Source organism: Delphinus delphis, chromosome 9 (assembly GCF_949987515.2).
Source record: "Delphinus delphis chromosome 9, mDelDel1.2, whole genome shotgun sequence".
NCBI classification, from domain to species: Eukaryota; Metazoa; Chordata; class Mammalia; order Artiodactyla; family Delphinidae; genus Delphinus; species Delphinus delphis.
Genome location: NC_082691.1, coordinates 87,456,861 through 87,471,641, shown reverse-complemented (window position 1 = coordinate 87,471,641; position 14,781 = coordinate 87,456,861). Strand labels below are relative to the sequence as shown.

Genomic DNA, 14,781 nt, shown 5'->3' with positions numbered 1-14,781 from the left:
AATGGAATAAAGGAAAAATCCCAAAGGACCTGACATTTTTCTAATAGGCAAGCCATAATTTTTATTAAGTAACTTGCGGAGATTGTTTCAGAAATACTGTAATTGGGGAGGGAATTATACTGTAAGGATTATGCTAGGAAAATGAAAGAAAGGGAAAGTCATAGCGGAAAAATTTACAAAGGAAATTGGTATGTCCCTTGAGGTCCAGGGAATCCGTGTAAGTCTCCAATCATGGTTGTATTTTCAGTCTTTGTTTTTTTCATAGATGATGAGCCATTCATAAAGTCATTTCGTCTTTTGGAGTCATTTCTGTCCACCATTCAAGGAACTGTCTTAAATATAGTGTCCCATCTTCTCCACCCCTTCCCTCTCTACCCCTCGTTTAACCAGTTTCTGAAAACAGAATTAGGACACTGTCAGGTAACATAGAACACAGGTGAGGTGTAATAAATGTATGCTACACTTTCTCTGAGAATTAAGACCATGGTATTCACAGTTCCTAAGAATACTAAGAATCATGTAGTATAAGGTTAGGAGTTTTTTATTTGATCCTGAAATTAGAAATTAGAGATTCTTAGAATTTCTTAAGAATTTAACTTAAAAATTTAGAATGTGGCTAAGGGGAGCACAAGATTGCCAGGCAGTCAGTAAAGCTGCCTTTGGACTAACCAAAACATTTGTTTAGAATGTTGTTTACTAAAAACGAACAAAAATTTGAGCTGCTTTTAATACAAATATTTCTTATTTTCAATAGTAGTTTCAAATAAAGGGTTTAGGGCCGACTTGCTCTAACCAGGCCATTGTAATGCTTGATTTTTTTCTCACGTGTTTTATGGTTAGTGTTGTATCACCTATAACTAACTGACAAAATGCCAGTCTTTGTGTTCATTGAGAAAAAAAATCGCTTCTGAGAACATTTTAGCAAGTACAGAGTACAAGTGTGTGAAGAAAGCATCCTTTTGTCTTAATACATTTTAAAAGGGAAGTGTGTATGTTATGTGAAAGTTTTAGAACCCTAGTTACTGAGCCGGAACTTGTTTTGCAGGTTTCCGTGGCCAGTCTGATTTATATGGCTTGAAAGTTTCTCATTTTTACTTTTTCTCATTTCACAAACTCTGCCAGTCCTCAAAGATCTACGGGAAACTCACTGTGCTAATAGGCAAAGTTGGCCTTTCTGTGCTTCTTTTAAAGTAGTCCATCCTGAAACACTGACCTTTTAGTTTAATAACAGTTTTATTTGAGTGAATGTTCAGATCCTGAAGCTGAAAAGAGTGTTTTCAGAAAAGCCATTTTGAATATTGGTCTCCAAATGGTATATCTTTTTCCCTTATGCACTTTGGACCAGACCTATCAGAAGAAATATGTTGTTGCTTTCTGTATTCTATTGATTGAAAAACAAATAACTTGAAACTTAGATTTGCTCAAAACCCATTACCACGCTGGTTTATTTTCCTGCCTGGGCTTTGAATTGCTATTTTAGATTTTAAACTCTTTATGCTTGGTCATGTTTTATCTTTTGTTATTTTAAATTCTCCATTATAGCTAAGGTAATTACTTTTTCAGCTGTGACCTTGGACGTGAGACCCAAAAGTTTTGTGTGTTTGTGTGTGTGTGTGTTTCTTTTCCAGAAATAGCTAGGGCATTAGAGAGACAGCTATGCTTTAGTCCCTTGACTGACCAGAAGTGATGTGAGGTAGCCGGTCCCTTGGGCATGTCTTCTTCAGTGGCTTCTGCAGCTTCCCTGACCTTTGCATCTCTTGTGCTTCCTCTTCCCATCTTTCTCCCTCCTCTCTTGGCCTCCCTAGGTGATACCACCATTATCTCCATCTATCAGTATTTACCGCCTCACCCCACGGCAGGTGCCTTGGCAGGCATGAGAGGCAGGAGTGTATATAGAGAAGGAAGACAAGCCTTGAAGCTGCGTTTTCTTCTCTGCAGTCTCTCTTGCATGGCTGCCTTCCCAGCCACCCAGCTGGTCGCCATGTGGTAATGGAGTCCTTACCGTTCCCTTCCAGGTTTATCACATCATCATGAAAAGCTCACTGCTGATTTTGGCTCTTCCCCTGGTAGCAAGCCCTTATGTAAGAGGCATACAGTGCACTACTAAGATATGTTGTATCAGCTCACTTAGAAAACGGATCTCACTGCTTCATGCTTAGACCTGGTATACCAAGGTCTTACCGAAGCCTAGTTTTAATTGAGTGAAATTCAGTTGAATTGTGATTGAGAATTTGATCGAATTTTGCATGAGAAAAATTTTGCTGCAATAATTTGAAGCAATCGGGGATTTGTGTGATTTTACACATGGTCTGACTGTGTTTTGATCCTAACTGGTATGTACACCTCAGAGTATAGTTTGATCAGGTAGTACTAATTGGGTGAAATATTTGTCTCAGTTTTTGCTACTAATAGAGCTACCCGCTGTGAACAACTTGAAAAAATGTGTCACGTTGTTTTGCTTGTTTATAAGAAGGAGATGAAAATGTGAAAATCATCACCTTATAGAGTGCATAGCTGAGAACTTCATAGCCAGCTGACACCTATGTAACCTACCCAGTTTTGTTCTTGGATGAGGAAATCAAAAGTCAGATAGGTTAACTGATTTATCTAAAGTCTAGCTAATAGAAAAACAAAGACTATCCATATCCAGACTCCTTGCTGAGCTCTTACTGTCTGTAATTTCTCTAGTGGGATTTGTATTATTTTGAACGTTTAATGCTGAAAAAAAAAAGTCTTAAGATTTGCCTGAATCAAACAATTCCCTGTTCTAGTTTTAATTCATTAATTTCGTGTGACCACGAATCTACTTCCTTTGTCTACAGATTTGCCCTTTCTAGACATTTCATATCAGTGGGCACATACAATATGTGACCTTTTGTGTCAGGCTTCTTTCACTTAGCACAATGTTTTCAAGATTCATCCATGTTGTAGCATGTATTAGTACTTCATAACTATTTATGGCTGAATAATATCACACTGAATGGATATACTACATTTTGTTTATCCCTTCATCAGTTGATTAGCATTTAGGTTGTCTCCACTGTTGGGATATTGTGAATAATGCTGTGATAATATTCATGTACAAGTTTCTGTGTAGACATATTTTCAGTTCTCTTGGATGTATACAGTACGTAACAGTGGAATTGCTGGATAATTTGGTAACTATGTTCAGCATTTTGAGAAACTGCCTCACTATTTTTATAGTGACTGCATCATTTTACATTCCCACTAGCAATGCATGAAGGTTTCAATTTCTCCACATTCTCACCAGCACTTGTTATTGTCCTTTGGATTACAGTGGGTTTGAATTGGTAAGTCATTGTGGTTTTGGTTTGCATTTCCCTAATGATGAATGCTGTTGAGTGACTTTTCATGCAGTTATTGGCCATTTGAATATCTTCTTTAGGGAAATGCCTATTTATGTCCTTTGCCCATTTTTAATTTTGTTGTCATTTTATTGTTCTGTTCAGTTGTTCTGTTGTAAGAATTCTTTGTATATTCCGGATACAAGCCACTTGTCAGCTCTATGATTTGCCAGTATTTTCTCCCATTCTGTGGGTTGTCTTTTCACCTTCTTGATAATGTCCTTTGATGATGTTGTTTTCTGATAGTCCACAAATAAGAGAAGACATCCTTAGACCTTTCATATATCTTCTTTGTTATTGCCCAGTGTCAGCTAAATTTTAAAGTTTTTGCATATCTTGTTGTAATTAATTTTTTGCATATTCCGTAAGGCAAGGTGCTTATAATGCAAGATTATCAAATAAAATGTCATTGAAGAGCAGAGAGTACTGTCTAGTTTCCATCTAGTAGGCTCAACCAGTTGAAATACTTGTTAGGTCCTGTGTGTATTCCTAGATCTTAAGTGTTTCTGGTGCTTTCTTGGTCATAATTTTGGGTAGTGGGTTTTGGGTACTGAAGAGGAAAGAGTCCTTGCTTATTTCTTATGGAAAGCTCTTAAAAGAGTATGTAAAATTTGTCTATTTTATTTGCTATCATAGCTGTAAGAATCTTACAAAACATATTGTACAAAATCTTCTAATTGGAAAGACCAGATGTTTCAGATCAAGTCATTAGTTATTTAGAAAGCTCCAGCCGTGTTCTCAGCACTGTTCTGTCTCTCTCTCCAATTGTTGGCACTTGAATTTGAATGACGTTTTCCAAAAAATATGGGTTTAAATATGAGTCATAAATTCCCTTTTTTGTAAATCATGGAAAAATGAATGTAACTACAAATGATTTTCTTTCTCTAATAAGTGATTTTTTAAAATGTTTAATTATCAAAGTAGGAATGTTTTGGTGTCATTTTCCTCTCTGAAGTCCCTTCCTTACACCCTCTCCTCCCCCTCTATGCAGTTGTCAGACTTTAATGGTAGGACATCATTTTAAAGAATTTGTACTTAATGGCTCAGTCCCACTGGGCAGTAAGCAGCTCCTTGAGTTTATTATAACTTCTGGCAGGTGTGGAGATTTCTAGGTCACCAGGGAACTCTTGATTAAATTACTCCTGAAGTGCACTAATTGGTCTTTTCCACCCTGCTTAGGTGGTTCCAAGGAGACACTGACCAGCTGGCAAAACTTTGCCTATTAAGATCTAGTCTCAGCTTTGTCTTCCTGAGTATTCTGATGCTTTTGTTTAAAGAAGTCACTTATTTTATCTCCTTCCCCTCTTTATTGATTTTAGTTTCTGATGAAGAATTGAAAAGAAGAGTGGCTGAGGAGCTGGCACTGGAGGAGGCCAAGAAAGAATCTGAAAATCAGAAACGGTGAGCTTCATGGTGTTTGAGACAGATTTTGGCAGACTTGTCATATTTATGAAATATTTCTGGAGAGGAATGATTATAATAAGACTCGTCATTTGTATTTGGCTGAACATGTATGAACGTGGCTGGTTTTGGTTTTGGATTGTGCTTGTTAAAGCCCTAGGTTATCCCCTTCCCAAACTCAATTGTAAATGACCATTTTATTTCTTGTGTACTTCTTAGTTGCATGAATAATTGAGCCCTGTTTTTTCAATATGTGAGAAGTAGTTCTTGAGGATTCTCCTGGCACTTCTCAGGCTAGGTTCTTTTAATGAATATAATTTATGATTGAAAATTACATCGTCTACTATGGGTATTAAGGTTAACAATATTGTAGCTAATAATGAATGTTATATGTTATAGATAGTACCCATGTTAATAAGTAGCACTGATTAGTAGTATGCTCACTTAAAAAAGTCAAAGATGTTACAGATAAGTGTAAGGTTGAAAAAACAAAATCCTCTGTAATTTCATCCTACAGAGATAACCACTCTTGAACATTTCATTCCTCTAGATTTTTTTGTATACATCTATATTATTGTTGTCATTATTACTACTTCTAACAACAGCTGCTAAAAGAATGTTCACTGAAATGTTTTTGTAATAGAAAACTGGAAGCAATCCAGATGCCCATCATGGAGGGCTGCATGAGTGAATTATGGTACACGGAATTTTATTACAGTGGAATATTAGACAGTTAAGTAGATCTTATGTGCTGATTCAAAAAGATGTTGAAAGGCTGTAAACTGAAAAGAAAGCAATATTCAAAACAAAATAGTTAATTTTTTTTTTGGTAAAAGTACTACTTTTTAAAGACTTAAAGTATATACTTACTCATAGAAATATGTGGATACATTTTAATCCAAGATAGAGTCAAGTGCTTCCCATCTGTGCTATTTCTGAAATTTCCGTATAGCAAAAAGCATTATTATTACATGATTATGCAAATATCTTTCACATGCACAATGACTACTACCAGTAGATGGTTTGTAAGATTGTGTGTGTGTGTGTGTGTGTGTGTGTGTGTGTGTGTGTGTGTGTGTGTGTGTGTTTTGGGCTGCTTCACTAGTTTGCTTGAGAGGGCTAATGTAAGGAATATTTGAATTGGAGTCTCATCTTCACTTGGCTATAGGGGCTTCAGTGTATAATTTAACCTCTTTGGGCCTTAAATATTTCATCTCTAAAGTGAGGGTTTATGAAATGTTCTCTAACATTTCTTCTCTTTGACGAAGTGCTAAATAAGCTAGGTCCGATTTGCCTGAAACGTGTAGAACAGGACATGAGTTTTACTGTACATTAAGACCACCATTTTTCTCAGGAAAGAGAGAAGGCTCATGGCTTAGGGTTTTAAAAATCAAGATGTAGTTAGTACTGCTAAAAGTGTCTACGCATATTTCAATAGTTTCCCACGCAGCACTTCATAATTATTTAATTGGGGTTAGGTTGATGGAGTATATAATTAGATAGTGAAGTTAAAATATTCAAAAAAACTGAGACCATTTTCATTAAGAAGCAGAGAAAATCAATGTGTTATGGTAGAATTCCTTGTCTTTGAAATTTTATTACTTTTAATTGAATTTTATTTTAATAAGGAGTTTTTGGTTAGACCTTCATATTTACTTTGCTTATTATATTTCACATAGGAATTTTTTGTCTTCCTTTCTTCCCCTATGGTACAGGCTTTTGTTACAGTAATTCTCACTGTGGTGGGGTTTTTTTTTCCCCCTCCATGACTTAGCTCCCATTTGTTCTCCTGTTCTATGAAAGGTAAAGGGCAGATGAGATGGATACAAGGTGCCAGTGAGGGCTGATTTCATCTCTCATGTGGACTGGGGTTGGCAGCCTAGCTGTAACCTGGGACAAATGACTACTGATAAAGAATTTATTTTCTGTCACTTTTAAGGGGAGCAGAGGGTGGTACAGCCTTTTTTTATTGTTTTCTCTTTAAAAAAAATGTTTTGTTTGAAGCCTTCTTCATGCAAACTTCCAGCTGTCAAATCTTGGCAAAAAGTGTGTGTTTATCTGTATGATAGTTCTTAGAAGAATCAATAGCTATGTTTTTTCTTTTTTCAACCAGAGAAGAAACTTCAGAAAAAGCATTAAAAAGGTTTTCTGTGCCGTCTTTTAAAAGCAACTTTTTGGAGAAACAAAGCATTTATAGATAATTGTATCTGTTGCCTTAATTGAGTAAAGCCTTGGAAGCAGTTTTAGAAGATGGTTCCTTGTGTCCTGGACTGTCAGTGGTATATGCCTGGCTTTCCAAGTCTTCTCTTTTCACCCCAGATGTACCCATAACTGTAGTTGAGTTCCTAAGCCCTTAAGATTGGGGCATAGGCACATGAAAGTGTAAGGGATCCAACGTATGCAGAAAGGACTTTGGAAATTATTTCCATTGTGATATTTTTCTTTATAGGATAGTTATAATTTTTAACCTTTTTATTATGGACACTTTAAAACACCTTCAAAAACAGAAGGGTACAGTGAATCCCCATGACACTGTTACAACAATTCTTGTTTCATCTGTACCCCATTCACTCCACCTATATGGTGAATGGTAAAGGAGAAGCACCAACATTTTTAATAGGTTGGTGAATTTCATGGCAGGGAAATACTCTGAAATATTTTCTGTCAGGCTAGCTTAATAAGGACCTTGTTTCAGTTAGGTTTTCTTGGTTGAAAGACTGGAACTTAACTCTGGCCGACTTGGGAAGCAAGGAAATTTTTAGAAGAATATTAGATAGTTGAAAGGACTCAAAAGGAAGACTAGAGAACCACTAGGTAGGGAAGAACTGGGTAGTACTTAAAACTTTACACAGTGAGGAAGAAGTAATTCTCCAGGATGACGGTTCCATGATAAAGGGGAAAGGATGGTGGGTGGCTGAATTTCATTGAATTGAAGATGCCATCGATTTCTAAGAAGCATTGTATTTGACGTACCACTAAGAAAAAAATTGCTGCAGATAATAACCCAGTAGTTTACATCTTAGAATTTTTTTTATTGAAAGAGCTCATTAAGACTGACTTTGAATTTCTAAAAACCTATCACTTGTATGTTCATAAAAAGGAAAATGTAAGTGAAATAAATAGGTTAAGGCATGTCAGCTAGGGGAGATTCTGGTTTCCAGGGGACACATGAAAATGTCTGGAGACGTTTTTTGGCTGTCACAACTAGTTAGGTCTTACTGGCATCTAGTGGGTAGAGGCCAGGGATACTGCTAAACATTCTGTAATGCACAGGATACCCCCCACCCCCAAAAAAAGACAAACCTTACAAAAAAACAAAGAATTATCTGGGCCAGAATGTCAGTAGTGCTGATAGTGAGAAACCCAAGGTTAAGGGACTCAAAACCTGTTCATGTTGGTTCTAATTCTTCTAAATTGTTCTGTGACTCAGGGTCTTGATGTGTTTGTTTTTCCACACGGTATCATATTCTGTGCCATCAAAACCTTGATGACACAGCATTCTGCTGTTGTACCTGGGATTTTTCCAGACTGCTGACTGGAAAAAGTTTTGCAAATTTTGATGCTTATGTGCAGGCTATGCCAACTATTCAGGATCAGGCTGGCAGACTGCAAGTGTGAGGTGCTTTCAGGCATGTGGAAACGTGGGCAGATAGGGTCCTAGAACTGTATTTTGTCAGTACAGTCTGTATGTACTCTAGACCATAACCTCTGTTAGGTTGGAAATGATTTTTTTTTTTAAATTGGGGTATAGTTGTTTTACAACGTTGTATTAGTTTCTGCTGTACAGCAAAGAGTTCCCTGTGCTATACAGCAGGTTCTCATTAGTTATCTATTTTATACATATTAGTTAGTGTATATATGTCAATCCCAATCTTCCAATTCATCCCGCCCCCACTTCCTCCTTTGGTGTCCATACATTTGTTCTCTATGTCTGTGTCTCTGTTTCTGCCTTGCATAGCGGTTCATCTGTACCATTTTTCTAGATTCCACATATATGTGTTAATATACAATATTTGTTTTTCTCCTTCTGACTTCGCTCTGTATGACAGTCTCTAGGTTCATCCATGTCTCTGCAGATGACCCAATATCATGGTTTATGGTTGAGTAATATTTTATGGTTGAGTAATATTCTTTTTCCTTTTTATGGTTGAGTAATATTTTTTTGGTTGAGTAATATTCCTTTTTATGGTTCAGTAATATTCCGTTGTATATATGTACCACATCTTCTTTATCCATTTGTCTGTTGATGGACATTTAGGTTGAGTAATATTTTTTATGGTTTTTATGGTTGAGTAATATTTTTATGGTTGAGTAATATTCCGTTGTATATATGTACCACATCTTCTTTATCCATTTGTCTGTTGATGGACATTTAGGTTGCTTCCCCGACCTGGCTATTGTAAGTAGTGCTGCAGTGAACGTTGGGGTGCATGTGTCTTTTGAGTTATGTTTTTCTCTGGGTATATGCCCAGTAGGATTGCTGGATCTTACGGTAATTCTATTTTTAGTTTTTTAAGGAACCGCTATACTGTTCTCCATAGTGGCTCTATCAATTTACATTTCCACCAATAGTGCAGGAGGGTTTCCTTTTCTCCACATCCTCTCCAGCATTTATTGTTTGTAGATTTTTCAATGATGGCCATTCTGATCAGTGTGAGGTGATACCTCATTGTAGTTTTGATTTGCATTTCTCTAATAATTAGTGATGTTGAGCAGCTTTTCATATGCCTCTTGGCCATCTGGATGTCTTCTTTGGAGAAATGTCCATTTAGGTCTTCTGCCCATTTTTTTTTTTTTTTTTTTTTTTGCTGTACACGGGCCTCTCACTGTTGTGGCCTCTCCCGTTGCGGAGCACAGGCTCCAGGCGCACAAGCTCAGCGACCATGGCTCACGGGCCCAGCTGCTCCGTGGCATGTGGGATCTTCCTGGACTGGGGCACGAACCCGCGTCCCCTGCATCGGCAGATGGACTCTCAACCACTGCGCCACCAGGGGAGCCCCTGCCCATTTTTTGATTGGGTTTTTTTTTTTTGTAATTTTTTTTTTTTTTGTAATATTGAGCTGCATGAGCTGTTTGTATATTTTGGAGATTAATCCTTTGTCTGGTGATTCATTTGCAAATATTTTCTCCCATTCTGAGAGTTGTCTTTTTGTCTTGTTTATGGTTTCCTTTGCTGTGCAGAAGCTTTTAATTTTCATTAGGTCCCATTTGTTTCCTTTTGTTTTTATTTCCATTACTCTAGAAGGTGGGTCAAAAAGGATCTTGTTGTGATTTATGTCAGAGTGTTCTTCCTATGTTTTCCTCTAAGAGTTTTATAGTGTCTGGCCTTACATTTAGATCTTTAATCCATTTTGAGTTTATTTCTGTGTATGGTGTTAGGGAGTGTTCTAATTTCATTCTTTTACATCTAGCTGTCTGGTTTTCCCAGCTCCACTTATTGAAGAGACTGTCCTTTCTCCATTGTATATCTTTGCCTCCTTTGTCATAGATTAGTTGATCATAGGTGCGTGGGTTTATCTCTGGGCTTTCTATTCTGTTCCACTGATATATATTTCTGTTTTTGTGCCAGTACCATACTGTCTTGATTACTGTAGCTTTGTAGTATAGTCTGAAGTCAGGGAGTCTGATTCCTCCAGCTCCGTTTTTTTTTTTTCCCCTGCAAGATTTCTTTGGCTCTTCAGGGTCTTTTGTGTCTCCATACAAATTTTAAGATTTTTTGTACTAGTTCTGTGAAAAATGCCATTGGTAATTTGATAGGAATTGCATTGAATCTGTAGGTTGCATTGGGTAGTATAGTCATTTTCACAATATTGATTCTTCCAGTTCAAGAACATGGTATATCCCTCCATCTGTTTGTGTCATCTTTGATTCCTTTCATCAGTGTCTTACAGTTTTCTGAGTACAGGTCTTTTACCTCCTTAGGTAGGTTTATTCCTAGGTATTTTATTCTTTTTGTTGCAATGGTGAATAAGATTATTTCCTTAATTTCTCTTTCTGATCTTTCATTGTTAGTGTATCGGAGTGCAAGTGATTTCTGTGCATTAATTTTGTATCCTGCAACTTTACCAAATTCCTCAATTAGCTCTAGTAGTGTTCTGGTGGCATCATTAGGATTTTCTATGTATAGTATCATGTCATCTGCAAACAGTGACAGTTTTACTTCTTTTGCAGTTTGTATTCCTTTTATTTCTTTTTTTTTAAAAAATAAATTTATTTTTATTTATTTATTTTTGGCTGCACTGGGTCTACGTTGCTGCACGCAGGCCTTCTCTGGTTGTGGCGAGTGGGGGCTACTCTTTGTTGTGGTGTGCGGGCTTCTCATTGTGGTTGCTTTTCTTGTTGCAGAGCACAGGCTCTAGGTGTGCGGGCTTCAGTAGTTGTGGCTTGCGGGCTCTAGAGCACAGGCTCAGTAGTTGTGGCGCACGGGCTTAGTTGCTCCGCGGCATGTGGAATCTTTCCGGACTAGAGCTCAAACCTGTGTCCCCTGCATTGGCAGGCTAATTCTTAACCACTGCACCACCAGGGAAGTACCCTTTTATTTCTTTTTCTTCTCTGATTGCTGTGACTAGGACTTGCAGTAGGACTTGCAGAAGTATGTTGAATAATAGTGGCAAGAGTGAACATCCTTGTCTTGTTCCTGATCTTAGAGGAAATGCTTTCAGTTTTTCACCATTGAGAATGATGTTTGCTGTGGGTTTGTCATATACCGCTTTTATTATGTTGAGGTAGCTTCCTTCTGTGCCCACTTTCTGGATAGTTTTTATCATAAATGGGTGTTGAATTCTGTCAAAAGCTTTTTCTGCATCTGTTGAGATGATCATGTGGTTTTTATTTCTTCAGTTTAATATGGTATATCACATTGATTGATTTGAATATATTGAAGAATCTTTGCATCCCTGGGATAAATCCCACTTGATCATGGTGTCTGATCCTTTTAATGTGCTGTTGGATTCTGTTTGCTAGTATTTTGTTGAGAATTTTTGCGTCTGTATTCATCAGGGATGTTGGTCTGTAATTTTCTTTTTTTGTAGTGTTTTTGTCTGGTTTTGGTATCAGGGTGATGGTGGCCTCATAGAATGAGTTTGGGAGTGTTCCTTTCTCTGCGGTTTTTGGGAAGAGTTTGAGAAGGATGGGTGTTAGCTCTTCTGTAAATGTTTGATAGAATTCACCTGTGAAGCCATCTGGTCCTGGGCTTTTGTTTGTTGGAAGATTTTTAATCACAGTTTCAATTTCATTACTTGTGATTGGTCTGTTCATATTTTCTATTTCTTCCTGGTTCAGTGTTGGAAGGTTCTGTCTTTCTAAGAATTTGTCCATTTCTTCCGTGTTCTTCATTTTATTGGCATAGAGTTTCTTGTAGTAGTCTCTCATGATCCTTTGTATCTCTGCAGTGTCTGTTGTAACTTCTCCTTTTTCATTTCTAATTTTATTGATTTGAGTCCTCTCCCTCTTTTTCTTGATGAGTCTGGCTAAAGGTTTATCAATTTTGTTTATCTTCTCAAAGAAACAGCTTTTAGTTTTATTGATCTTTGCTCTTGTTTTCTTTGTTTCTATTTCATTTATTTCTGCTCTGATATTTATGATTTCTTTCTTTCTACTAACTTTGGGTTTTTTTTGTTTCTTTCTCTAGGTCCTTTAGGTGTAAGGTTAGATTGTTCATTTGAGATTTTTCTTGCTTCTTGAGGTAGGATTGTATTGGTTTAAACTTCCTTCTTAGAACTGCTTTAGCTGCATCCCATAGGTTTTGGGTCATTGTGTTTTCATCGTCATTTGTCTCTAGGTATTTTTTGATTTCCCCTTTGATTTCTTCAGTGATCTCTTGGTTATTTAGTAGCATATTGTTTAGCCTCCATGTGTTTGTTTTTTACAATTTTTTTCCTGTAATTGATTTCTAATCTCATAACATTGTGGTCGGAAAAGATGCTTGATATGATTTCAGTTTTCTTAAATTTACCAAGGTTTGATTTGTGACCTGAGATGTGATCTGTCCTGGAGAATGGTCCATGTGCACTTGAGAAGTAAGTGTATTCTTCCACTTTCAGGTGGAATGTCCTGTAAATAAAAATTAAATCTGTTTGGTCTATTGTGTCATTTAAAGCTTGTGTTTCCTTATTTATTTTCTCTGGATAATCTGTCCATTGTTGTAAGTGGGGTGTTAAAGTCCCCCAGTATTATTGTGTTACTGTCAATTTCCCCTTTTATGGCTGTTAGCATTTGCCTTATGTATTGAGGTGCTCCTATGTTGGGTGCATAAATATTTTCAATTGTTATGTTTTCTTCTTGGATTGATCCCTCGATCATTATGTAGTGTCCTTCCTTATCTCTTGTAACAGTCTTTATTTTAAAGTCTATTTTATCTGATATGAGTATTGCTACTCCAGCTTTCTTTTGATTCCCATTTGCATGGAATATCTTTTTCCATCCCCTCACTTTCAGTCTGTATGTGTCCCTTGGTCTGAAGTTGGTCTCTTGTAGACAACATATATATGGGTCTTGTTTTTGTATCCATTCAGCAGGTCATTGTCTTTTGGTTGGAGTATTTAATCCAGTCACATTTAGGGTAATTATCTGGAAATGATTTCTTGAGTGTCTGCCTCATCGCCTACCTAATTCAGAAATCCTTTTATGGCATCTCTGACTGGTCATGCCACACACATTAGAACCCATTCAGAAATCATTTAAACTGAAGATACTTTATTAGGCCATTTAGAATTTACCTGAACTCCTTTAAGTTTCCACTTCTTTATTTTTTATTTATTTTTTAAATTGAAGTATAGTTGATTTACAATGTTGTCTTAATTTATGCTGTACAGCAAAGTGATTCAGTTATACATATAAACATTCTTTTTTATATTATTTTCCATTATGGTTTATCACAGGATATTGAATATAGTTCCCTGTGCTGTATAGTAGGACGTTGTTGTGTATCCAAGTTTCCACTTCTTTAAAACTAATACGCAGATGTGGCCTAATAAAAGTTGCTTTCGAGGAGGAGGTTTCTACCAGGGCCACAGCGATGCCATAGTTAATTTTAAGCACTATGACTATATATGTTATATTCTCATTTCTAAAAAACATTTACACATGGAATCTCAATTCAATTTATCTTAGATCTTATTCTGTTTTATGAGAATCTTGAGTGATTTGATGCCTTCCAGAATCACTGACATAAAGTTAGTACACACACTAAAATTGTTGGATCTAATTTGGAATCGTAGGTTTGCTTATCACAACATATAATGGATGGAATAGTTGTTTGGTGTATTGAGAGTCAAGAGCAAACTAAATGCTCGTGTTAGCAGTCTGTTTTTGCTGTGATACTCTGTTGTGTGTTTTGGATTATAGCTGACCATAATGTGTTACAATTATAGCTGGCCAGTATAGCAAGGATGTAATATGCTACAGTTTGAGTATAGACTTTTAAAATGTGATTTACTTCTCTCCTGTGCCCTACCTCCAAAAGTCAGTCTCTGACAGCAAGAAAAATGTGACTACTTCTGACCTCTGACCTTTGGCATTTGAATTTCACCTCTATAGCTATAAAGGCAAGTGAAAGTTGCCTCCATTTTAATAACCTTTTTCAGGAAGCCAAGAAGAAAGGGAATAGTTACTTGATGTTGTAACTAGCTGTACATCAACCAAGGTTACTTGCTTGCTGTTTTTAGGTGGATGTTAGTTGAGATTTTACCCCATTTTTAATGACTTGAACAATTACATTAGATTTGTGAGACGCAAAATAATTTGGTTTAATCAATTAGTCATAAATTTTATCAGCTGTGTGGTTAAGTTAGAGTATAGCACAGTCCATTTATTTTTCCATTTATCACGTCAAATAAGAACTTATATCATCAAATGAAGGCTTAAAACTTGTTTGTATCAATACTTCTTAGTTTCTCATAGTAAAGGTGAAATTCATAGGGCTGGTGTCTTCTGTTTAAATCCACTATATATAATAATTCATTTTAATTTTATTTTTTGATATTATTTGCCTTTGGAGGAAAAAGCTGAAAAAGGA

At 36.5% G+C, this 14,781-nt stretch overlaps 1 protein-coding gene across 2 annotated transcripts in view; it reads left to right on the top strand.

The window, feature by feature from the left end:
• CHCHD3 (coiled-coil-helix-coiled-coil-helix domain containing 3) overlaps positions 1 to 14,781 on the top strand; it is a 287,919-nt gene that overhangs the window by 52,843 nt on the left and 220,295 nt on the right. For both annotated transcript variants that reach the window (XM_060020914.1, XM_060020915.1), the window contains exon 3: positions 4,685 to 4,766. In XM_060020914.1, coding sequence (XP_059876897.1) covers positions 4,685 to 4,766 — 82 coding nt within the window. The remainder of the gene's footprint in view (positions 1 to 4,684; positions 4,767 to 14,781) is intronic.